The sequence below is a fragment of the Cucumis sativus genome, chromosome 1 (assembly GCF_000004075.3).
Source record: "Cucumis sativus cultivar 9930 chromosome 1, Cucumber_9930_V3, whole genome shotgun sequence".
Classification (NCBI taxonomy): domain Eukaryota; kingdom Viridiplantae; phylum Streptophyta; class Magnoliopsida; order Cucurbitales; family Cucurbitaceae; genus Cucumis; species Cucumis sativus.
In genome coordinates this window covers 8,417,456-8,442,373 of record NC_026655.2, presented here as the reverse complement: position 1 = coordinate 8,442,373, position 24,918 = coordinate 8,417,456, and the positions used below count along the sequence as shown (strand labels likewise).

General features: G+C 32.8%; 3 protein-coding genes across 7 annotated transcripts; 2 read left to right on the top strand and 1 right to left on the bottom strand.

The window, feature by feature from the left end:
* Positions 1-4,561: 4,561 nt before the first annotated feature.
* LOC101215857 (interactor of constitutive active ROPs 3) lies at positions 4,562-10,612 on the bottom strand. Of its 5 annotated transcripts, XM_031887446.1 has the most exons (6): positions 10,359-10,612; positions 9,507-9,605; positions 9,209-9,263; positions 8,435-8,529; positions 7,019-7,196; positions 4,562-6,315 (listed from the first exon to the last, which is right to left on the bottom strand). In XM_031887446.1, the coding sequence occupies exons 4-6, from the start codon at positions 8,452-8,454 to the stop codon at positions 4,669-4,671; spliced, it is 1,845 nt and encodes a 614-aa protein (XP_031743306.1). In that variant the 5' UTR covers positions 8,455-8,529; positions 9,209-9,263; positions 9,507-9,605; positions 10,359-10,612; the 3' UTR covers positions 4,562-4,668. The 5 variants fall into 5 exon arrangements, with proteins under 5 accessions (XP_031743306.1, XP_011653627.1, XP_011653643.1 ...); XM_011655325.2 differs by having other exon boundaries at positions 9,209-9,605; XM_011655341.2 differs by lacking the exon at positions 9,507-9,605.
* Positions 10,613-13,784: 3,172 nt separating this feature from the next.
* LOC101215618 (tetraspanin-3) lies at positions 13,785-17,279 on the top strand. The gene is made up of 2 exons (XM_004147223.3): positions 13,785-14,427; positions 16,755-17,279. The coding sequence occupies exons 1-2, from the start codon at positions 13,915-13,917 to the stop codon at positions 17,097-17,099; spliced, it is 858 nt and encodes a 285-aa protein (XP_004147271.1). The 5' UTR covers positions 13,785-13,914; the 3' UTR covers positions 17,100-17,279.
* Positions 17,280-18,355: 1,076 nt separating this feature from the next.
* LOC101222976 (pentatricopeptide repeat-containing protein At2g13600) lies at positions 18,356-21,108 on the top strand. The gene has a single exon (XM_011655314.2). The coding sequence runs from the start codon at positions 18,739-18,741 to the stop codon at positions 20,263-20,265; it is 1,527 nt and encodes a 508-aa protein (XP_011653616.1). The 5' UTR covers positions 18,356-18,738; the 3' UTR covers positions 20,266-21,108.
* Positions 21,109-24,918: the final 3,810 nt, after the last annotated feature.

The window sequence follows — 24,918 nt, the reverse complement described above, 5'->3', positions numbered from 1 at the left end:
AGTGGGACTATAATTATTATTCATTAGAAGAATCAGTGGATACTTAAGGAGGTAGATGTAGCTACAGGGGTAAAATGATAATTTTTGGCCTAGTTATACTTACAAGCAATTTGTGAATGATCATTGCACTATTGATTGGTTATATCTAATGAACACAAAAATATATATAAAGTAAGAAGAGTGCAACTATTGGTATTTAGTGGAATGATCGATAGTTAATGAATAGAGATTAATTTAATTAAAGAGTTTAATTAATTAATCTCACATCATTAGAGCTTTAATCTATAGGTCCACAAGATCCCCTTGTTAGCTTACAATAAGGACAAATGATAATCAAATTTATTTTGGTTTACTTTGTAAGGTTTTTATGAGAGAAGTTAATATTTGAATATGATTCAAATAATAATAATATGAATAAGATTCATAAATAAACTATAGATTAAAACTAATATGGATTCGATTCATATTAGAACTATAGATCATATGAGAAGATCTAAACCATTGGTTATATTATATATAACATAATCTAAAGTTAATATTATATGAGATATAATATAGTTTTAAATTTATATTAATATAATTGAAAATAAAATAATAACTCCCTTAAGATATATGGTTAAGATACAAATTAACAAGCTCTCTTAATATCTTCTCTGTGTTTTTATGATCTCTTTGTTCCAAATAGAAACCTCTCTAAAAAAAATTCTTTTAACAAAACCAAAAATCACATAAGCCCCACAAACTCTCTGTTGATTTTTATCTTGAGAATAACAATGAAGAATTCTTGGTGTTCTTTAGGATGTTCAAGAATTCTCAGGAGATTCTACAAATGTTAGTTTTATTTTCTTCTTTTCCTCCATAACATGTTTAAATGTTTTCTCTAAATATAAAGTAGACACATCAATTTTAGAGAAAAGATGAAGAAACAAATATTTCATATATTGAAAATTAGGGTGGCCTAGATGGAAATGTCACAACATAAAATCTTGTTTAGAAGTATTAAAATAATAAGATAAAAGGCTAGCCTTAGAAGTGCTACTAGAGGTGTCATCATCAAGAAAGTAGAGTCCCCTACTATGTCGGTCAGTGTCAATCATCCTCCTTGAGTTCAAGTTCTGAAAAAAAAAGCATAATCAGGTAAGAAAGTTGCTCTATAGTTTAAATCACGTGTAATCTTGTTTATAGACAACAAATTATAAGATATTTTGAACACATGCAACACATGATCTAAGGAGAGCTCTACATAAAGAGAAATCTTCTCCTTCCTAGCAACAGGGGCCAAGGAGCCATCTACAATCTTAATTGTTTTATTACTAGCGCATGAAACATATGACACAAACAATTCAGAGGAACCAGTCAAATGGTCTGTAGCGCTATAATCCAGAATCCAAGGTTTCTTCCCATCAATATTAATAAGACTGAAGAACTGAGATATATCTAATTGGACAATGGCACCTAGAGTAGTAGAACTTGGATTGACTTGATCCTCATGTAGATCGGGTGATTGAGAAGGTCTAGCAGACTCACTCACATATACATGTGCAGTGTTTTGTTTATCGTTGGGATGGCGTTTTTCTTACTTCCTAGGGGACGACCATGTAACTTCTAACAATGTTCCTTGGTATGTCATTGTTGCTTGGAATGTTCATAGATAGGAATTAGATTCGCATTGTTCTTTTCACCGCCACTAGTAGAGGACCTCGCACTAAAAGCAGCGGAGTCAACTTCAGAATTTTTGAAATATTCATAGTATTTATATGATCCTCCTCAAGACGAATTTAAGAACAAACCTCCATTAGGGAGAGAATTAGTCTCTGGCCTAGTATATGCCCACGAATTATATCAAACTTAGAGTTAACACCAACAAGAAAATCATAAATTCTCTCAATTTCTGCAACACTAGAGCATTGTACACTATCACTGGGACTGTTTCATACTAATTCTCTGCATAGATCTATCTCCTGCTAGATAAGCGAGTTTTTTAAAAAATGATGTAACTTCCAATGGTCTCTTGCTTGCAGTTATGAACTTGTTTTTTAAAGTACATAGGCAAGAGACATTTTGATGTTTGAAATAAAGTTTCTGAGTTGTGTCCCAAATATCTTTAGCAGTTGCAGTGTAGAGTAAAGGTTTTTCAATCTGTGGCTCCATGCTATTGATTAATGTGGATCGAAGAAAAAAATATTCCCCCTTCCAGTACCGTTTCTGAGAGTCCCCAGACGGAGGATGAGGTATTTCCCTAGTCAGAAATTTGAATTTATGTCATCCTTCAAGAACCATCTTCACTGACTGAGACCATGAGAAATAGTCATTGTCGTTCAAATTTTCTCCTGAAAAATATCATGTAGACTGTGCCATTGTATTAGTCACATAAGGAGAGAATAGAGAAGGAAACAAAGTTACCGGATTCTCATAATACACTGGTAAAGATGTATAGAGATCACGATCAGGAGTATTGGATGTTGTCCCTAAGGTAGCCTTAAGTGTCACAATCTGTTGTCTAAGCTCCTCTAGTTGCTGATGAGCTATATTCGAAGAAGAAGAGATTGGCATGTTAAGGTTCGTATGTGTCGAAGACTCTCCAACTTTAAATGTTGAGTAGATTTAAGGATGCCCAACTCCGAAACAATAGCTAGCATTTGTAACAGAGGCAGTGGATAACAGGGCATACAAGTTGGTTAGTAGAAGCGGCGATGGCTCAACAGAGGTAGATGGCAGAACATGAAGCGACACATAGGAGGCGCATTAAGGACAGTAGATGAAGGCAAGGGTGGCAGGGATGGGTTGGTCGGCTCTTTCTGAACGAGATGGGTAAATTTGGAGGTCTCTGGCGATGGCACATGTGACGACTGTGGATCTCCGACGACGATAGAACAACCGCATGGGTGGCGCATAGAGGCGAATGCACCAAAGAAAATGTTGAGTTCAGGATCGTCGGCGTTGTCTGAAGTCTTCGAAACCATTCATCCATGGCAGTGACAGCAAGGACAATTGTCTCCTCTATTAGGTTTCCAACAAGTGTTTGACCTTCTATGATTTCATCGATGGCTTGCTCTGATACCATATTGAAAGAAGAAAAATAGAAAAACAAATTATTTTACCTGAAAACCCTAGAACATGAAGAAAAACCACGACGTTATTTTCTTATTATTTTTCTATATCTCATAATGATAGAGGGAACATTTATTTATAGGTTATGAACCCAAAATAAAAATAATAAAAAAAAATTATGACACTATAAAATATTAACAAAATCTCGGGCTTTCAACATACAACAAGTCCACTAATTCTAACACGATCTAATGTTAGTAAAACAGTTGTTCCTCAACGAGATAGTCAGTCTCATACTTTGTCTAATGCTAATGAAGAAAATATTATAAGAAGATCCACACGAATAACCAAACCCCCATCCTATCTACAAGTCTACCATTGTAGCCTACTTACTATATGCAACGACCTGTTGTCGTTAGGTCTATGAAATAAAGCATAAAGCAAATGGATCTATTGAAAAGTATATAAAAACGTGTCTTAGATTAATTCAAGCATAAAGCATATGGATCCTATCAAAGCAATGAAATATACACGAATAGAAAACTACTTTTATTCGGTCTGGTGTCCAATTTTTTTAGGAGGTCTAAGCAGCTACTACCTAATGTTTTCATGGGTAGTTGAATCTTAGATTAGTTCAAGCTTAGATTCTTTATTATATAGTATTCTTTATTCCTAAAGGTGACTCATCCTCCTATTGGCTTCTTGTGACGTATTCCTTTGTGACATTAGGTTGTATCCTAACCTTCTCAAAATTAGGAGCCCACTAGATTGCTAAATTAAGTGATTAAATTAACTTAACAATGTTTATCCATTAAGTCAACAAAAGGAAATGCAAAAGAGAGTTATGAAACATAAGCATTGTTCAAGCCATAAAACCTAGGGTTTAGGTTTTACATAAAGTTCACATAAAAGATCACATTAAGCCATAAAATATCACATAAAGTTCTACTTTTACTCAAGAATGTACCAAAACATATAGTAATTAAAAGTATGTAGAGAGTATATTATGAGTGTGTGTTTTGAGAATAGAATATTTTAATTTCGTTTATAATAGTTAGATATATTGATGTAGGTGGGAAATAAACTCTGATAAAAGAAGAAAAGAGATAAACTAACTAAATTAGTTGACAAATGCTTTTGATCAAAGTTCATATTTTCTTGTCCCACATATTGAATTAAAAAATGATAAATGATAAAAAAAAATATCAATTTGACAAAATATTTAAAATATTTACAAAATTTCAAATTTTATGGATAGAATCCAAAATTCTTATAACTATATTAGTTTATTTTATTATATGTAAAAATACCACTTAAAAATTCTAAATTAATTTTTCTTTCAAATGTTTACTCCACCAGAAGCTCAGAATCCTTTTCAGTTCATGTTGTTCCAGAGTTTCCATATATGAAATACTTTCACCTTACCCACTGCTCATTTTGCTAAAAATCAGAAGGTTTTCACTTTTGTGGCTTCAGAAAAGAAAAAAGAGAAACCAACCAAACCCCTTGAGAGATGAGAAAAACAAACAGCATTAGCATCATAATAAGAGTAAATACATCCTAAGAAAGCAATATGTTTTTCATAATACAAAGTCAGACAACCCAAGTCCTTGACCTTCATTTCTGTTGTTTCTTCCACAGCACCCCTATCTTTTTTAGCACATTTCCATTTTTCTTTTTTAGCAAATCATCATCTATCTCTTCACAATAAGACCCATTAAACTTTCCTGCAGCCGAATCATAGCTGCTGTCTAATGATCCCGATCGATCCATTAACTTTCCATTGTTTCCCGCAGACAGCATCGCCGCTGCTGCCTCCGCAGCCTTCCTCCATTGGTCAGACTGCACTCTCAACCGTCTCAACTCTGTTTCTATCTCGGCATTTGCAGCCTGAGCAGCCTCCAACTGTTCGGACACTCGAGCAGCCCTCTTGTTGCTCTTGTCTGCTTCCTCCATCACAATTCCAAGTCTTATGAGAGCATCTTGTTCAGCAGCCGTTGCGTCCTCAACTTCAGTTGTCCCATTGCTTGCTTTTGCTCGGATCATTATCCTTTTGTTAATTTCGAGCTTTAGCATCTCATTTTCATCCGAAATACTATGATAATCTCTCTCCTTATCAGTGAGACTAGACTTCAATTCCACAAGATGTTCCTTCAATTCCTTGATCTCCCTTTCGAGCTCATATTCCCTTTGGCTAGACAAGTTTTTCTGGATCTTCGCTTGTAATTGCTCGTTCTCCTCCGAGATACCCTGTAATTCAGTCTCCTTATCCATCAAGTCAGCCTTTAACTCTTCAATATCTGCTTTGAATTTTTTCAATTCTTGCTCCAGATTAAACTCCCTAGAATTCTTGTTGGATTTTATTTGCTCAACCTGTTCATAAGCCATCTTTATCTGAACTGCACTCTGAATTTGATCTTCATGGTATTTGGCCTCGGCCACTTCAAGGGCTGTTTTCAGTTGTTCAATCTCTGATCTGAGAGAACAAAGTTCTTCAATATGATCTTCTCCTCTCTTTTTCTCGTTTTCAACCGCTGGATGTTGCAAAAGGTTACTGCTAGCATTAGCAACATCTGTTTCCAGTTTACCAACAAGTTTTTCTAATATGTTAACACGTGCTTTCGACTCATCCAACTCTAAAGCAATAGCGTTGTAAGCCTTCTTTGCTTCCATACCATCAAATCTGAGCTCCTCCAGCCGTTTTTTCGCATCTTCAAGTTGTGCTAGAGTTTCTCTTGCAAGTAACTGAGCCTGAGCTTCAGATTCTCTACAGTTTTTCAATTCGTGTTCCATTCTTTCCATAAGACACAAAGTTTCTGCTAGTTTACTTCTGAAGCTATCGAGTTCTTTATTTGCTGAATCTGCATGCTCGGTCTTTTTCGTTTCAGACTGAGCTACCATTTCAAGCTGGATCTTTAGCTGCTGAATCTCATTTACAGCAGAAGCCAATGCAGAATAGTCGAGTTTGTGCTGTTCTTGAATGGCCTCAAGCTCAGATTGCCAGGCTTGATCTCGGTCTTGTGAGATCTGTTGCAATTCTATAACACGAGCTTCTTCAGAAGCAGAGAGCTCAAGAACTAGTTTTTCAGACTCTTGAAGCTTTAAGGTCATGGCTACAAGTTGATCCTTGGCCTCCTCGGCATCTTGCTTGAATTCCTTCTTGCATGATTCAGATAAACATAGCTGGTCCTTTACTATTGTCAAATCCTCTTGGAGCTGAGAAACCTGAGATTCCAACTCGGAAATCTTGCTCGGACGCTTTTTCTGAATCAGCCAACAAGAAAAATAGGTCTTAGAAGTTTCAAAAATAACTTCTCACAACACTCAGAAAAAAATATCAGAGGCATTGAATGAGGTCCACCTCAAAAACAAAACATGAAACGTGCCATTGAGCGTAAAACTATAGACGAAGATCTATGGACAAAACATGTTATATTAATCCTCATCAAAATAACCAGCCAGGAGAAGTCCATAGTTTGGGAAAGAAAAGGGAAACTGAATTGGAAGACAAAAAGGTGGGTTTGAGCAAATTAAACGGGCAAAAAGGATTTAGAAGAGAAGGTTCTGATGGCTGAAGGCATTACAATTATGAAGGTTAAACACAAAGAAATAAAGATCACACAAAAGTGCTTCCACCAAATCATGTAATACAAGATTATACAACCACCAAATAATTTTCAGGCAAGTACCCAACATTTATGACCTATTTAGAAGTTTGAAATAATAGAGCTTCTCTGAACAACTTTTAGGACTATGAAGTCACAGTTCAAACTAATCTCAGTCAATGCCTCAATGAGAAGCAGCAAAATATTATTATGAGGATTAGATGAAAAAACTGGATATCTTTTCATAGGAAATAATATTGGATATTTAGCCTGTCCTATGTCTTAAGGATAGACTATAGAGATTGAAGCACCATTCAGAAGCTCAACTTTCAACCAAAACCAAAAGGTACAATTAAGATTACCTCAACGCTCGCAGGGCTTCTAGGTGACTTTCGATCAATAACTTTAGGGCTTCTTTCTTTAATGATTCTATTATTTACTTGGTTTGAGGAGGAAGTAGAATCACATTCCAGTGCAGTCGGCCGAAGCTTCCGAGCAACTCGAGGAGAAGCCTTTTGAGGTGCTTCCGGCAAGGAATTTCTATGGACAAATGAAGTAATATGACAATAAGTTGAATAGATAAAAACTTAATACTATGTCTACACCTACTTATCATCACATCAATCTAGAAATTATAAAAACAAAGAAATAAAACCAACAAAGGCAAGTTGAATTATAATCGATGTGTATGTAGAAAAGATTTTCCATGAAGTTATGCAATCGAAAACATGGAAATGCAATCGCGATATCAACTCCCAGCAGTGCAAAAAGTATAACTTATTCTTAAATTTCATTTATTGGTACATAACAACTGTTAATATAACACGATCTTCTAACCTTATTTTATTCAAAAGGTTGAAACAAAATTCTCTCAATATAAATGATTTTGATGGTCTCATTCATAAAATTCTATGTCTTATAGATATACTTGTCCCTCAAATAATGTTTATTTAAGACAGGAACTATGGTAATTTTATCAAAATACGGTCATGTTTATGATCATCAATAACATAGCTTTCCACTGCTTTGGCCTCTGTATATCTATAAAGTATAACCACTAAAGAAGGCAACATAACTTTTCCTACTCCATCACATAGAACTCAAATGCCTAAAATGAACCCAGAAAGTTTATGCAGATGATGGTGTAAGATGTATACCATACTAGGAAAAAGAACAGAACAATATTAATGGCAAAGGAAATACCAAGAAAATAGACTAAAAGGTCTTTGACGAAGGGTTTTGTTGACTGATCATAGGTTCTGGTTATTTTCATAGGGCCAAATGAGAGTTTTATTTGTAGTCATAGGTACAAATAGGAAAAAGTAAATAGCGAAAGAGAGATTTCAGATTGTCATGAAGCATGCACCATCTACATTCATATGAGCCCTAACTCAGAGGCAAGGACATGAAATTTTTCATCACTCCAGAGAAACAATATCTAGAAATCAACAGAACATGGACATTGACTGACTTAAATAATAATATATCTACATGTATTCTATCAGTTCAAATGTTAAACGTTTAGAAATTTCAAATATAGGGCACAGGCTAGGCTGAAAAGTACACAAACTCAAAATATGACTAATCAATTCTTCCTCTCACTTTAACAATAGAGTCAAGAGTGAGCTGGTGAAAACTGAAACTAGTCAACAACTACTTCTTCACATAAATTAGCCAAACAAAATGAATGGTACTAATGTATTGTTAAATAATATAGCTCAATCCTCTACATTTTGTTGAAGCTAAACACTAAACGGAATGGTGAAGGTGAAAGGTACCTTGATTTTGGGGTCTGCATAGCTACCCTTTTGAAAATGAAGTAAATGAAAGCTTAGTCTGGTAGCCTCCTTCAATGCTTCCTGACCCACCAAACCTGAAAGTGAAAATAAAAATTTAAAAATCACAACATGGGGAGGGTAGGAATCCAATGGAGGAACCTCAGGGAAATAAATGAGGTTCATGAACAGCATGTGGTCCTCATCATCACATTTGAAGCCACAATGAGAAAAGAAGTGACAGCATTAATTTCGTACTTTATCACCCAAATAAAAATCTTACCCTGTAATGAATGCATACATTCACACATATCAGGCTACATTAAAGTGGAACAAGTGTTAAAGAAATAGTAAAGAATGAGAAAAATTGAAGGAGTTGTAAATGACAAGTTTAAAAATTGTTTGTCTATTATGGAATAGGAAACAGTATAAAAAGAAAATTTTCATCGTTTGTAGCTACTCTCATGCCTTTCTTCTCAACATGACTATCTTTTATAGGGATTCAAAATTACAACCCATTTATGAGAGTTTCATAGGTTGATCTAGCAGTCAGGGGAGCTAATGAAAAAACTAAAAAGGCTAATAAGAAATATATCAAAAAAAATTCCCTATTCCTATATAGAAAAAAGAAAAATATTTAAACCATTGTAGCAACGTACCTATCTAAAATTTAAAATCGTACGAGCTTCTTCGTAACTAAATGTAGTAGATCCAAGCAATTGTTTCAAGGAATTACTTGAGTTAGAAAAAAGGAAAAAAAGGGGGGGTATAGTTTACCTTTCACTTGTGTTATGCTCTGGTTGAAGGAGAGAGTTTTAAGTTGATCATATCTCTAACATATGAGGATATTAGTGAACAAAAGCTTTGAGAAAAATTCATTTCTAAAATCCAACTAAATTAAAATCATCAAGACTTGAACAGTGACATTAGCAGTGCACTCAAGCATGCTAAAAAAGCTAAACCAAAACTCAGAAATACTGGAGAGGACCAGCAGTCATGATTGATGTGAAGGAGACGAGTATTTCAAAAAGAAGCTCATTCGCTTCAAGTAAAGCACTGAAGAATAGTTTCTTACAACGGGAGTTCTCATCAGTACATGTTCAATAATGGATGTCAAAATATGTTCCTCCAATTTGGCCGTGAAATAAGGGCAGGAGTAGGTACAAACAGTCCACTGTTTGGTTGACATTTAAACACAAACAAGCCGACAAAAAACCAATCAAGATTTTAATAGACATCATAAAGGCTGTTAACTTTTTAATTAAACCCAATTGTTACAAAAATCATCACAAGCCCAACTAGATGTCCCAAATAAAACTCCAAAAACCCAACGATTTTCACAGATTCAAAAAGGTGGGGCTTCAAAGTACATGATCAAAAACAAATTCCCAGAAAACAAACAGAAATAGTTCAAAATCAAAAGGGTGAAAGCACAAAATAAAAAATGAAGAAAAGGGTCAAATCAAATCCCTAGCTAAAGCAAGTAATGAAGATGAAGAAAAAGCAACAAGGAAATTTGTTTCACTTTTTACACAAAGGGGGTTATACAAAAAGCACAAGAGAAAAGTAGTTCCAAGATTTAGTTTCACTCAGCAGAGTGGAAAAGACCAAAAGCCTGAGACCCCAGGAGTGTAAAACACACTTTACAGAAAACCCTTCACACACCAAACTAAATTCGTTGAAAAAGAACTAAAAAACCCAAATCAGCGAAGAAAAACGGTGAAACAGAAGAAGGTTCTGTTTTACTCTGTTTAGATGCCAAGAAAATCAGGTAAGAGAAACAAAAGCAAGAGAGATTGCCAAATGGGTGTTCATAAAAATGCAATAGGAGAGAAGGGTTGGGAAATGTGAAGCAAACAAGAAAAGAAACCCACCATTGAAACAGTAATGATGAACAGAATGCATTGTTAAAGAGTGAAATTGTTACCTGGTAGTAGAAAGAATAATGTCAGTGAGAATAAAGAGGAATTATGAGTAGTGGATAAACACTGAGCAGAGGTTGGCTGTTTCTTTGGCTAATCTTCAGCGTCTCCCAGTTTTCGATGTTTGTTTCTATCCCTTTGGGGTTAATGGGGTAAAGAGAGAGAGAGAGAAGCAGCGATTGCAGTTGTTGTTGTGTGGATTACCAATTTAGCGGCTTGTCGTTTTTGTTTAATAAATTCTTACTTCTTCAAATATGGTGGTCGCCATATGATTATAAATCAAACATTAGATTCCTTCCATCTTTCCATTTCTCATTTTAAATTCTTCTTTCACTTTTCTCTATTTTCATATCTCAATTTTTTGTTTCTATCCTTTTTAAGTCCTTTCTTATTTAAATTCATTCAATACTAATAAAGAACGAAACTATTAAACATATTCATTTATAAATATTACAAAATTTCAAATTCGATCACCGAATCACTTTCATCAATTTCTATCCATGTCGTTGATAGATACTGACACAATAAAATCTGAAATTTTACTATATTTTATAAAAAGATTTATTCATTTTTGCTATATACAGTGACAATCACGAATACAATGAACAATGAACTAATAGTTGTAGTGACCCTAATTCTTATGCAAACAAGTATCGTAGGAAACATTATATTTCTTAATTGGAAGTGAAATGGATACTTAATCCAGTTAGTAAATTGATTCATTTAATTATTCAATTTTAAAGCTTTAACTATGATAAATTGAATTGAATAAATGGATGTATAAAATTGATTCAATCTCTCAAATATCCATGATACAACTTAATTTTTACTCAACTCCAACCTAAGTATGTTAAACTATATATATATATATATATTCATATATGCTCTTTTCAATTACTCTATCTTCCATTTGTTTTAGAAAATAAAAATGGACATCTTAATTATGATATTTTAGTTTCAATAATATTTGATATATTTTTATTTAGTGTATTGGACTATAAAAGTTACAAAAACATAAAATAAAGGAACAAAACTAGACACGTTCTAAAGTACGAGATCAAAATGGATATTATAGAAATTACGTACAGTAATTCAAAAGAAACCTGAAAGTAGACAAATTTATATAGATATTAAATTTTTTTAAGTATTAATTACCTAATTCACTCCCAATAATTTACCATTAAAATTTAATCTTTATAATTTGAAAAAAAAAAGTTTTTACTATGATTTCACTCCTCCTTTTTAATCTAAGAAACGCTTGGATCATTTTTAACCAAAATTCTAAAACATAAACAAATTTTGAAAATCTATTGGTTTAGATGGTTTATCCTTTGACTCTATTTTATTTTTGTTAGTTTTAATTTAAAGCTTGACCTAACTTATTGAAGGAAAGTAGATAAAAAAATAACATTTGTTTATAATAATATATATATATATATATATATATATATATATATGTTGAATGTAAACTATTTTAGTTTGATGATAAAAGGAGTGAATGGATGGCCGACCACTCATGAAAGTCGTGGACGAAGACGATTTTGTCTAGTCGTGGATCCCGTTCACGACTTTACTATCCTATTTTTGTGAATATTTTCTTTCATAATCCATGACTGTTTTTTTTTTAAAATAACATTACTAAAAAAAATTCTCTTTTTCCCTTTTTCTTTTGATGAGGGGCTGTAGCTCTTTTCTTTTAGTACATTTGGGCCTATATTAAGTTAGGCCTATGTTCGTGAGTTTTATCTCTCTTTCAATACCTTCAATTTTCTTCTTTCTGTACATATCAATCCACATAGATATGCATATATGGTTTACTTACTAATTCTTTCCTATTTAACACAAATAACAACAATTAGAATCCAACCTAACTTAAAATTTAGAATATTTTGGTTTGTTCAAAGTCCAATTCAGTGAGAGTTTAAACCCATTCCAAATGGAATACTTTCCATAACTTAAATGGGAGTTAAATAGGGAGGATTAAAAGTTATGAAATTTTGAGAGGTTGATAAAATATAAAATGAAACTTTTTAAAAATATAATAATTATATTCAAAGTATTAGCACATATGACGATGTGTCAAAAAACTGGTAAATGTAGGTAAAATTTATTGATGATAGAAACCTATTATTGATAGATCATATTGCAAAGATCAGTCTATCAGGAATTAGAATTATGGTGTATTAGTGATTAGAAGTCTATCACTTATACAGTTTGTTATATTTACAATTTTTTTAAATGTGGTTATACACCTAAAATAATCTATAAAATTGTCATCTATTATAATTAACTATATAAAATCAATGATTTTTAAGTGATGTGACCCATCAACTGTTTCAACCAAATATACCAAAAAATGCAATCAAATCCAAAAGGTAAGGGCAGATTGTGAAAATCGGTTATTGTACTGATAGTTGTAATTACACCACAAACTTTTAATTCAAAAAATTAAGTCATCAAACTCACACAAATTAATCAAAATTAGAACCTCAAACTTATATAATTATAGAAATTGTAGCAATAGAATAAGCTTGAAAATTCAATTTTTATCTTGATCATATTCTACAAAACTATGGTAAGTTTGAGGGTCCAATTTTAGTACTTGTAGAAATTCCAGAGTTCAATTTTTACTGAACAACAAAAATTCTAAGAGTGTAATTGCAAGTGTTGAACGTACTTTTGAAATTACTTTTGTAATTTGCTCAATTAATTATTACTTCATTGAACCAACCTAAATCGAGAAAACACTTCATTATAGTTGTATCGTGAGTTAAGAACTAGAGAAACAACTGAGACAACACGTAAAGCAATAAATCATAAACACACACAACTTGTTAACTCAGTTTGATGACTATGCATCTACGTTTGGAGTCTTACAACCCATTACAAGAGATTATATTGTACAACAATTGTCGTTTGGGGTCTTAGTAATTGATCATGACTGAGGGTACAACAACATGAACCAACATGCTAACCATGAACTGACTCAACCATCATAACATTAATAGGATCACTTTTTTGTGTCTCCATGAAATTCTCTAAAGAAGTCATGATCTGGACCCAAAAAGAACAAAAAAAAAATCTATTTGATTTTCTTAAATTCATTTCATTCTTCAATCAAATTTTAAACTTCTTCTATGTCAAATACAAAATTTCAATTCTTTTCTTATATTAGATGAAAGTGTTTTCGATATATATATATATTTTTTTTTGGGGGTTAAAATAGAGGACTATAGAAGTATGTAATAAAAACAAAGATCTAAGTAAAATGATGATAAATGGTCAATCTCTTTTTTAAGAAAAGATCAACTTTCTATACCCAAATTTGTCAATCTGTTCTTGGCGAGGGACAAAATGGTAGTTTCATACATAGTAAGGACAAATTGGTCTTACCACCTCCCATTTCTCATATATCCAATTACAAATCTCCACCTTCTTCTTCTTCTTCCCTTCTTCCTATTTCCCATACAAAACACAAACATTATAAAGCCCATCCCCTCTTTTCCCAAAAATCAAAACAACCAAAAAAACAATAGAAAACACAAGGAACATATCACCAGCATGAGAGCCAGCAACCACTTAATCGGCCTTCTAAACTTCATAACCTTCCTCCTTTCCCTCCCCATCATCGGCGGCGGCGTATGGCTGAGCAGCCGCGCCAACACCACCGATTGTCTCAAATTCCTCCAATGGCCCCTCATCAGCATCGGTGTTGCCATCATGATCGTCTCTCTCGCTGGTTTCGGTGGCGCATGCTACCGCAACACCTTCCTCATGTGGTTCTACCTCTTTGTCATGTTCTTCGTCATTGGCGCCCTCGTAGGCTTCATCATTTTTGCTTACGCCGTCACCGAGAAAGGCTCCGGTCGCCCTCTCCCTAACCGTAACTACTTTGACTATTATTTGCAAGACTATTCCGGTTGGCTTAGGGACCGGGTGGCGGATGATACTTACTGGGGTAAGATTAGTTCATGTGTTAGAGACTCGCAAGCTTGCCGGAAAATTGGTAGAACCATCTCCGGCGTGCCGGAGACCGTTGATATGTTTTACCGTAGACATCTCACTCCTGTTGAGGTACGTCCCTATGGACCTTTTTTGCTTTTTTCTTTTTCATAGTAATTCTCTCTCTCTTTAATATATATTTTAGAACGAAACTCATTTCTTATTAATAATAGTGGTTTAGATGAAATAATTAATAAATGACAGAAATGTTAAAATATTTACCAAATATGGAATTATAGAGTCTTTATTAATGTCAATAGAATTCGAATAAATTTCACTATTTTTATAAATATATATTAAATAAAGATTTGTTATATTTAAAAAGAAAGAAAAAGATTTAAGACAGATTACTTCCACTTTTATTTAGTTTTACAATTGTCCCATAGTGGCTGTTTCAAAGTACATTATAATTAAATGTATTTCTTTCTTACGAGCTAAACAGAATATTCTTATTTCATATTTAGAAATGTGTAAAAAAAATTGGTATTGGTATTGGTAAAATGAGTTTAGTCGTATTATATAAAATTAAAGAAGGGGAGATCTGAAATCAAGGAGAGTTTTGTTTTGTTGAATTTTGCATGTGGATGGATGTTGTTGTTATTAGGAATTAGGAATGGGCCTTAACGCGACGCCCCATCCATTGTCTCTCTTTAAACACTCCGCAAATTCTGCCTCTCTGCCCCTCCTCACTCCTCACATCCCCCGGGCCCCCCCCCTCTTTACTTACTCTATTTTTCTATCCCTTTTCTTCTCTTCTCTTTTCTCCTTAATTAATTTAATAGTATTATAATTAATTATTGTTTTACTATTTTTCCATCCTACTAAAATTTAACTTCATAATTATTTTAAATTAATTGATAAACATTCAATTAAGGTGTGTATTTAATAAAAATTAAGATTATATCTACTAAATTTTATCAAACCAAAACAAAAACTCAAAATCTAAAGATATAAAATGTTTATGTATTTTAAAAAAGCCAAATAAAAAGTAGAGATGAAAACCTTACATATAATAGATTAGAAAATTTGAATAAAAAATTAAAAGCATAATTGTAAAAAAATATCGATAAACGTGGCGTAATGGTAGCAGTTGGACGGTGGGGGTTTCTTAAAGTGGAGCATTTCCCCATAACCACGTCCCAACTGCCATTCATTTAGTGTTACTTCTCCCTACTCTTCAATTACTTCATTTTAGAGGAACAAAAACCAAGTTAAAATGAATATGAGTTCTTTTAGAAGTAAAAAGTTGAATATCTACTTCATAATTGTTGCATTAAAAGATTGTAAAACAAGTTATATTTTTAGTCTATAAATTTTAAAATATATATTATTATAGTTGTGTTCAATCTCTACATTTATGATACTAAATTTTAAAAGAATAAGTCAACTGTGGTGATTGGAATATAGAAATGAAGGGAGATTCCCAAGATACATATATGCTTATTCTATATTTTACTTTCTTACTTTGACAAAAACAGAGTTTAAGAAAATATTGTCCACAATTGAAGCTATGTAACAAAAAATGGATATTTAAAATGAAAAGATAATGATGAATATTTTAAATGATCCAAAATGAATCTAGAGATCCAATCTTGTAGATAGTGGGAACAGAATAAAATACAAATTATATCCCAAAACTTTATTATATTCCTCTCTCTTTGTATAGCAGAAAAGTGCTTTCTTTCCAATTTTTTTTTTTTTTTTTTATGAGTAGGAATATTCAATTTCTTTTTCATTATCGATATCGTAGGTTATAAGAAGAAGATGGTCCTTCTAGGATCAAATATGCAAGAATAATTATCTTATCTATTCTACAAAAAGAAATATGAAATTGCCTTCTAAAATCATGCTATCAATCTGGTATAGTTTTTAGATTCTAATTGATTCAATAGTATACGAAGGCAAATATTTTTTTTAGTCCACCTGAATTTTAGTTTTCACTATATATATATATGATGTTAGAATTTATACTTTTGCTTGTTAATTTCGAATTTAGATTTTATTTAGCCCATGGCTTTACAATTTTACTCTTTTACCATCAAATAGTTTTCACCAACTTGGAGTGTATCACTTTTGACAACCTAAAACAAGTGATTTTAGAGCAATAAAAAATAACTCAAAATTGATTTTTGAAGTATTACTTGTTTAGTGACGGTGGAAAAGTCTTTTAAATATCCAAAATACTTTCTTTTTAATAATTTGATAGTAACGAAAGGAGATTGTTTTCAACATAAACTTAATTGTTTAGAAATTAATTTTACAAAATGAAACTGTACCTATTTTTTTTCTTTCTAAAATCACTACTCTACTCTAGTTATCATTTCGCTATTATGTGTTGTTATCATTATTAACATTAATTAAAAAAATATGCATCACAATTATTATTATTTTGTTTGAAGTCTGGTTGCTGCAAGCCTCCTACAGTTTGTGGGTATGTATATGTGAATGAGACAATGTGGGATTTTGGAGGAGGACTTGTTGGGGGTGAACCTGATTGTGGAAGATGGAGCAATGACCAACGCCAACTTTGCTATGCTTGTGACTCTTGCAAGGCTGCTGTTCTTGCCAGTCTCAAGAAAAGTTGGCGTAAGGTTTCCGTCATTAACATCATCGCCTTGATTATTCTCGTTATCTCTTATGTTATCGGTTATGCAGCCTTTCGAAACAATCGTCGTATCGACAATGATGAACCTGCCAGCACTGCTCGCATGACCAAATCCAAACCCAGTTGGTTTAACATTTGATCCAACCAATTTTATAAAACTCCTCATCAAAATAAAATAAATGCATATTGTACTTTCGTGATATGGGACTTAATCAGTGTATGTACTCTTTCATTTGTTTGGAATTCAATGTGTATAGATACGAAACTATATATATTATATATCATATTATTTCTAGACGATGGAATTTTGTGATTCTAATAATTACTTTATTTTTAATCATCATCATATCTCTAATTAAATAGCATTATTATTATATTTTAATTTAGAAGAAGGTCGATTTTCATGTTTTATATGTAAAAAGATTTAACTTTATTTTAAATATCCTTAGAGAGTTATTCTTTTTGGTTAAATATGATAAATTCTATGTTCTATGGCTTATGTAGTACACAAATATATGAGTCAAGTTTTAATAAACTCAGTTGAGTGTATGAGTATTGTCCACAAGATTGATTTTGGGTGTTTCATGTTCTTTTGAACTTTTAAAATATCTTTTGGTTTATCAGGGTAAGCTTATAAAAAAAATGTAAATATCAAATTATTGTTCTAAACTCTCCAAAATTGATCGCCCTTATTGGTATGTAAATATCAAATTATTGGTATGATAAAAGATGAATACATACAAACAAATATGAAAATATTGAGACGTTATACAAATGTTCAACTAAGAGGAGTTGCTTAAGACATAATTATCAGATTTTATTATTTACTGAAATGTTTATTATTTTCTACTCAAACTAAAATAGTTTATACCTCAAACTCACGTTATTATAACTTAAACTAAAACAATTTAAGACTAACGGTAAAACTACCATAAAGTATGATAATAGTTACAATTATACCCTCAAATTTTTAAAATAAAAAATTAAATCCTCAAAATGATGCAAAATTTAAAATTGGACGATCAAACTTATATAAAAGTTTGAAAATTTAATTTTTACTGTGTGTATTCTAATTTGTAGAAATATAGTTGCAAATTTAGCAATTAAATTCAAAATAATTAAGTACATAGCAACATTTAAAAAAAATTGTAAATATAACAAAATTTGTCAAATTCTATCGATCATAAAGTCTATCACTGATAGATCATGTTGTAAAAATTGATCTATCACCGATAAATCATACGAGTCTATCACTGATATAAATCTATTAACAATAGTTTTGCTATATTTGCAATTTTATTTTAAATGTTGCTATATCCTTAATTATTATTTTTCAAATTATCACTTACAATTACCCTAACTTTTATACCAGTTCCCTTGGATCTCTTTTTGCAAATTACAAATGGGTAATTGGGATTGCCGAGCCCAGCCCAGCCCCTCTCAAGTTTGCACTTTGCACGCCATATCCAATCTCCTCCACGGCTACCCTGCAAAAGGAGACCACCACGACTCAGCCGTCTGGGATTCCCGAGCTCCACCGTCTCCTCAACTTCGAGTTCGACGTTGCACCCAAACCAATGAAGAAGAATCGGTAGGAAGTGGTCATCGAAAAACCCAATTTCTAGAAGTCTCCAACTGATGCTCTTCATCTTGCTATGATACAATCAACTTTCATCCGCCCAAAAATCTTAGCCAAAGCGATGTCAATATGTTACTAATTACAAAAGGAAAACTGGAAACTGTGTTAATGTCTTTGAAGCATTGGGTTACTTTGCAGAATGTGCAGCTTAGGAGCAATATTGACCAAGTATTCTCTGTGCTCTGCTCTTAGTTCTTGTGCTAAAACACATAATCTGTTTTTGGGTTTGCAAATTCATGCTCAAATCGTCAAAATCGGATTTGAAGAGAACTTATTTTTGAACAGTTCACTGGTTGATTTATACTCCAAATGTAATGCCATTGTGAATGCCAAAAGGGTCTTCTCTCAGATGAAGACTCATGACCATGTATCTTGGACTTCTATAATATCAGGGCTTTCTCAAAATGGTTGTGGTAGTGAAGCCATCCTGATGTTCAAGAATATGTTGGTAACTCAGGTTAGACCCAACTGTTTTACTTATGCCACTGTTATTAGTTCATGCCCAACTTTGAAGAATGAACTTCAGATTCATCTTGCAACTTTGCTTCATGCCCATGTTATCAAATTTGGTTTTACTTTTAGCAGTTTTGTAATTAGCTCTACTATTGATTGTTACTCTAAACTAGGAAGAATACGAGAAGCAGCTCTGCTCTTTTCTGAGTCCAGTGTGAAGGATAATATCATATTTAATTCTATGATATCAGGGTATTCTCAAAACTTGTATGGGGAAGAAGCGTTAAAACTGTTTGTAGAAATGAGAGCTAGTAATTTGAGCCCAACTGATCATACATTAACTAGTGTTTTAAATGCTTGTGGGTGTCTAACAGTACTTGAACAAGGAAGGCAAGTTCACTCTCTTGTTACAAAAATGGGATCAGAAAATAATGTGTTTGTAGTCTGTTCTTTACTTGATATGTACTCAAAGTGTGGCAGCATCGATGAGGCATTTTCAATATTCAATCAGACAGTACAAAAGAACAGTGTGCTGTCTACATCGATGATTACGGCTTTTGCTCAATGTGGTAGAGGTTTAGAAGCATTAAAGCTCTTTGAGAGTTTGTTGACTGAAGATAGTTTTGTGCCTGATCATATCTGTTTTACCGCAGTTCTAACAGCTTGCAATCATGCAGGATTACTAGATGAGGCAGTTGAATATTTCAATAAAATGAGGCGTGAATACCATTTAGATCCTCAAATTGATCATTATGCTTGTTTGATTGATCTCTATGCCAGAAATGGGAATGTAGAAAAGGCCAAGCAAATGATGGAGCAAATGCCTTACGAATCTAATTACGTAGTTTTGTGTTCCCTCTTGGGTGCTTGTAAAGTTCATGCAGAGGTCGAGCTTGGGAGGGAGGTGGCACATCGACTCATTGAGATGGATCCAAGTAATGCTGCACCATATTTGACGCTTGCCCATATCTCTGCGAAAGCTGGTTTATGGACACAGGTGGGTGAGATTAGAAAAGAGATGCAACAAAAAAGGGTAAGGAAAAGTGCAGGGTGGAGTTGGATTGAGATAGATAAGAAAACTCATGTATTCTCAGTTGGTGATGCTGCTCATCCGAAATCATGTGAGATTTATTCAAAACTTGATCAACTGAATTTGGATATGAAAGCAGCTGAACAATCATCAAAAGCACTTGAGTATGACGTTGAGTGTTAATGTCAGTGATGGAATAGAGTTATTGTTTGAAGTTCTAATAGCAGACTAGTTGGAAATGAGAATCCAGGGGATTCACCTTTGCAGTGAATTCTTGGATGAGCAATACTCATATTTGTTTAGGATGGTTGGATTAGAAAAAATGGCGGAGACTACCAGGGTGTGGCAATCGATTGCAACCCATAGGTCTGTTTATGACAATAAAACACCAAAGTTAAGATTAATCAAATTGGAAGATGGGATCGTTGGCATTTTTGTTCCAGTAGGGTTACTGTGTTCCAATTGCAGGAAGGAAAAGAAAATGCCACTAGAAATCAAAGTAAGCAATCATGAATTAATAGAGAGAATTGGGTAGATGAAGATAGTGAAGAACATGGAATTGCAAAAGAGAAGCCTGAAAGGGGAAAAATGAACTATTCGGCCATGTTGATGAAGACCTTGGTTCAAGTAGCAAGAGCGAGAGCGAGGTTAAGAATTGAGAAACAACATAGAAGTGAAAGCTGATAATTGAGATGAAGAGAGTGAGTATCTAGGCCAACACGCTTGATTCAATTGGTCATTTATATAATTTCATGGATTGATGATGATGTGAAAAAAAATCAAAAGAACTTAGATTTTCAAAAAGGCAGATCAAATTTCATTTGGACATCTCGAAAATAGATAGATTGGTATAAAGATGTAGTCAAAACTCAGGAACCACTCCCATGGACACTTGTGCTTTCCTTTTTCAAGTTGTGTTTGAATTATGTCTTTGTAGTTCTTTTGATATTATAAATGAAGGCAAAATACTGAAGTCCTTTAGCATTTAGTAATTATTTGATTTTTGTAATAAATCTTATAACCACTCATTTTACCTCTCCATTTCTTGCACTCTCATCTATTTTTTTACAAATGATTTAAAAAACCAAATTAAAATTTGAGAATTAGAAGAGAACAGTTTTTAAATACTTGTTTTTTCCCTTAAATTTATTTGCAAATTCAACCCTTTTTAAATATTAAAATCCAATGATTACCAAAAGCTTAGTACATGAAAAATATAAATAGACAAGTCATCAAAGTAACCAACAATATTGCTATCAATTCGACATCATCATTGAAACTTAAAGAAAAATTTTAGAGTGCGAGCATATAAATAAAACTCTTGAAATGATAAACCTAAATTATAAAGCTAATTCTTTTTTTTTTTTTTGATATGTTACACATAATATAAAAGCATTTTTAGAGGTGTTTAAAGGTTATTTGAACTTTCAATTTTGTGTCTAATAGGTATCTAAACTTTAAAATATCTAATTGGTACTGTAGCTTTCCAATTTTATGTCTAATAGATTCTAGTCAAACCTAATTTCTTAAAAAAAATGGTCCATTTATTTTACATAAATTCAAATTTCATGTTTATTTATACTTTAAACTTTCAATTTTTGTGGGTAATAAAACTATGAATTCAAAAAATATTGAATTTGAGAGGATACGATAAAATTTTTTAAAAACTTATTAAATATTTTTTATAGTCCAAAAGTCTATTAGACATGAAATTGAAAGTTGAAAACTAATTAGATACCGTAAAATAATCTAGGGTCTTTAACTCATATAGCCTAAATTGCTATATGATATTATATGAAGGATCCAAATTACTAATGAATTTCATAAAAGTCCTAAATGGACTAGTATATTACATAAATGTAGGTTCAAATTACTTTAATACAAATTTCTATTATTTAATTGATTTATAACAAATATCTAAATAGAAAAAATAATGAGATACACTTTTGGAAAGAAGTGGAAAACTTTTCATGCTTTCCTTCCACGAAAATGGTTGTCTACTCATTCCAACGTGAATTACTATTTTTACTTCAAAATTTTAGAGAGTTCAGAGGTGAAGTAGAAGACAGTCGACGACCGACAAATACAAAACTTCTCGAACATAATCTAGTTAAAAACTTTGAGGTTAGTATTGTATATATTCAACACATATGAAACATTAGGTATATTATGTATATTTTAGATCTTCAATTAAATAGCCAATCAAATGAAAATGTAGTTTTGAATCTGATACATTTTAGGGTTTATTGAGATTTCGACGGTGAAGAAGAAAACTTACGATGGCCAAAAAATACAAAACTTATCCGACAGAATCTAGCTACAAAATTTGTGTTTAATATTATATATATTCAAAACAAATGAAACATTCGGTATATTAGGTATATTTTATATTATATTCAAAATATATGAAACATTTGGTATATTTTAAATATTCGATTAAATAGACAAACAAACGAAAATTTAGTTTTGAATGTGATACATTCTAGAGTTTATTAAGAATTTAACGTTGAAAAAGAACGGTCATCCTATAAAAAAAAATAATAGAACTATATGTCAGTATATAGTATTACTGTATATAATATGAGGTATATATATACTAAAACATAAAACATAACTATTATAGATTGCAGATATATTAAAGTATAATATAATCAAATACATTTATAAATGAAAAATATGTATGTATGATCATGTCGTTTACTACTGGTTTAGTAACATTTATTCTACAAACAAAAAATTTAAACACAAATTCTGTAGGAATTATGTATAAGGTATTATTGTATATAATATGATGTATATATATACTAAATAACATATATGAATTCAGTAAATATTTTATTAGTGAAAGGTTCTTATATCAATTTGTGGTGTAATTCAAAGTTGGAATAAATTCATCAAATGAATTATATGCCTTTTTTCCGGCTAAGAGATTGTTATATATTGATATTTCAAGGTTAGTTACAAGTTAGTTACAAGCTAATTACAAGCGGGTGTCTAACTGTTTTGGTTAGTTATTGATTACAACTGTTCTTTCACTAATTAAGAGTTTTAACTAACTAACTAACTATGGCTTACATCATTCCACCCCCTAAGGATGGACTCGTCCCAGAGTTCATCAGCCAGCAAGCCTGAAGTGGTCTGGTACATGGTATGGCTTTAGATCAGCAACATTGAAGACTGGGTGTATGTGGATATTTGGTGGTAGATCGATTTTGAAAGCGTTATTTCCGTACTTCTCTAGTATAGGGAATGATCCAATTTGTCTATCTTTCAGTTTGTTGTAGGTGCCAGTGGGAAATCTGCTCTTTTTTAGGTGTACCATCACTAGGTCTCCTTTGTTGAAGTGAGCTTGTCTTCTTTTTTTATCTGCTGTTTTTTTGTAGGAATCTGTTGTCTGTATAAGATGATCATAGACTTCCTTGTGTAATTTTTTGATGTTTTCTGTCATGCATTCTGCTTCGTTATTGAGGTCCACGGCTGCAGGGAGTGTAGTTAGATCAAAGGTTAATCGTGGTAGTTTGGTGTAAACTACTTCGAAAGGAGATTTTCCTGTTGATCTGTTCTTCATATTATTGAAGGCGAATTCAGCTTGAGTCAATGCTAGATCCCATTGACCCACTAAGGCAGCATAGCATATTACCTAGGGTTTTGTTTGTTACTTCAGTTTGTCCATCTGTTTGTGGATGGGTTGTGGTGTTGAATTTCAGTGTTGTGTCAAACTTCTTCCATAGTGTTCACCAAAAAATGGCTTAAGAACTTGACGTCTCTGTCTGATACAATGCTTTTAGGTACCCCGTGTAGTCGTACTACCTCTCTAAAGAAGAGGTTGACTATATAGATTACATCATTTGTCTTTTTACAAGCTACGAAATAGGTCATTTTGCTGAACCTGTCCACTATGACCATTATCGAGTCAAATTGTCTTTGTGTTTTTGGTAATCGAACCACAAAGTCAATTGATAAATCTTCCCATATTGAGGTCGGGATGGGTAGTGGGGAGTATAGTCCTACATTCGTGCTGGGGCCCTTGGTTCTTTGGCAGATGGGGCATCTCTTTACGAAATTATTGGAATCTCTTCTTATTTGCGGCGAGTAGTATCTTTTGGAGGTGATCTCTAGTGTCTTATTCTATCTGAAATGTCCAGCTAGTCCTCCAGAATGTGCTTCTTTCAATAAGGCTTCTCGTAATGAGGTGTGCGGTATGCATAATTGTTCTCCTTTAAACAGATATCTTTCAACAATGTGGTAGTCATCAGCGTCTATGTAGTTTGAGCATTTGTACCAGATGTCTTTAAACTCAATATCTTCTTCGTATAGGTCGGGTAAATGCTTGAATGCTATGATTTCCGAAGACAGCAGTGTGAGTAGGGAGCCTTTTCTGCTTAGGGCATCGGCCACCTTGTTCTCTTTGCCTGATTGGTGTTTGATCACAAAATCAAACCTTTGGAGGAAGGATATCCACCATGCGTGCATCCTGCTGATGTTTTTTTTAGCTTGAAGGTACTTTAGTGAGAAGTGATCAGTTAGGAGTACGAATTCTTTGAAGAGTAGGTAGTGCTCCCATTGTTTTAGTGCTCGGACAAGGGCATACAACTCTTGCTCATATATGCTCCATGACTGTCTTGAGGGGCTGAGCTTTTCACTGAAGTATTCGATAGGGTGTTCTTTCTGAGCTAGGACAGCTCCAATCCCTGTGCAGCATGCGTCGACTTCTACTTCAAAAGGTGAAGAGAAGTCTGGTAATTTAAGGATGAGGCTGGATGCCAATTTCTTTTTGATATCTTCAAAGCTCTCTTGTTGCAATGGGGTCCATTTGAAGTTTCCTTTCTTTAGACA

Excerpts from the sequence above, each read along its gene's own strand:
- LOC101215857 (XM_011655325.2), bottom strand. The coding sequence starts at position 8,454 with ATGCAGACCCCAAAATCAAG. Across the intron at positions 7,197-8,434 it reads ATGCAGACCCCAAAATCAAG|AAATTCCTTGCCGGAAGCAC; the intron begins GTACCTTTCACC and ends ATTTGTCCATAG. Across the intron at positions 6,316-7,018 it reads GAAGCCCTGCGAGCGTTGAG|AAAAAGCGTCCGAGCAAGAT; the intron begins GTAATCTTAATT and ends TGGCTGATTCAG.
- LOC101215618 (XM_004147223.3), top strand. The coding sequence starts at position 13,915 with ATGAGAGCCAGCAACCACTTAATCGGCCTTCTAAACTTCATAACCTTC. Across the intron at positions 14,428-16,754 it reads GACATCTCACTCCTGTTGAG|TCTGGTTGCTGCAAGCCTCC; the intron begins GTACGTCCCTAT and ends TTTTGTTTGAAG.
- LOC101222976 (XM_011655314.2), top strand. The coding sequence starts at position 18,739 with ATGTGCAGCTTAGGAGCAATATTGACCAAGTATTCTCTGTGCTCTGCT.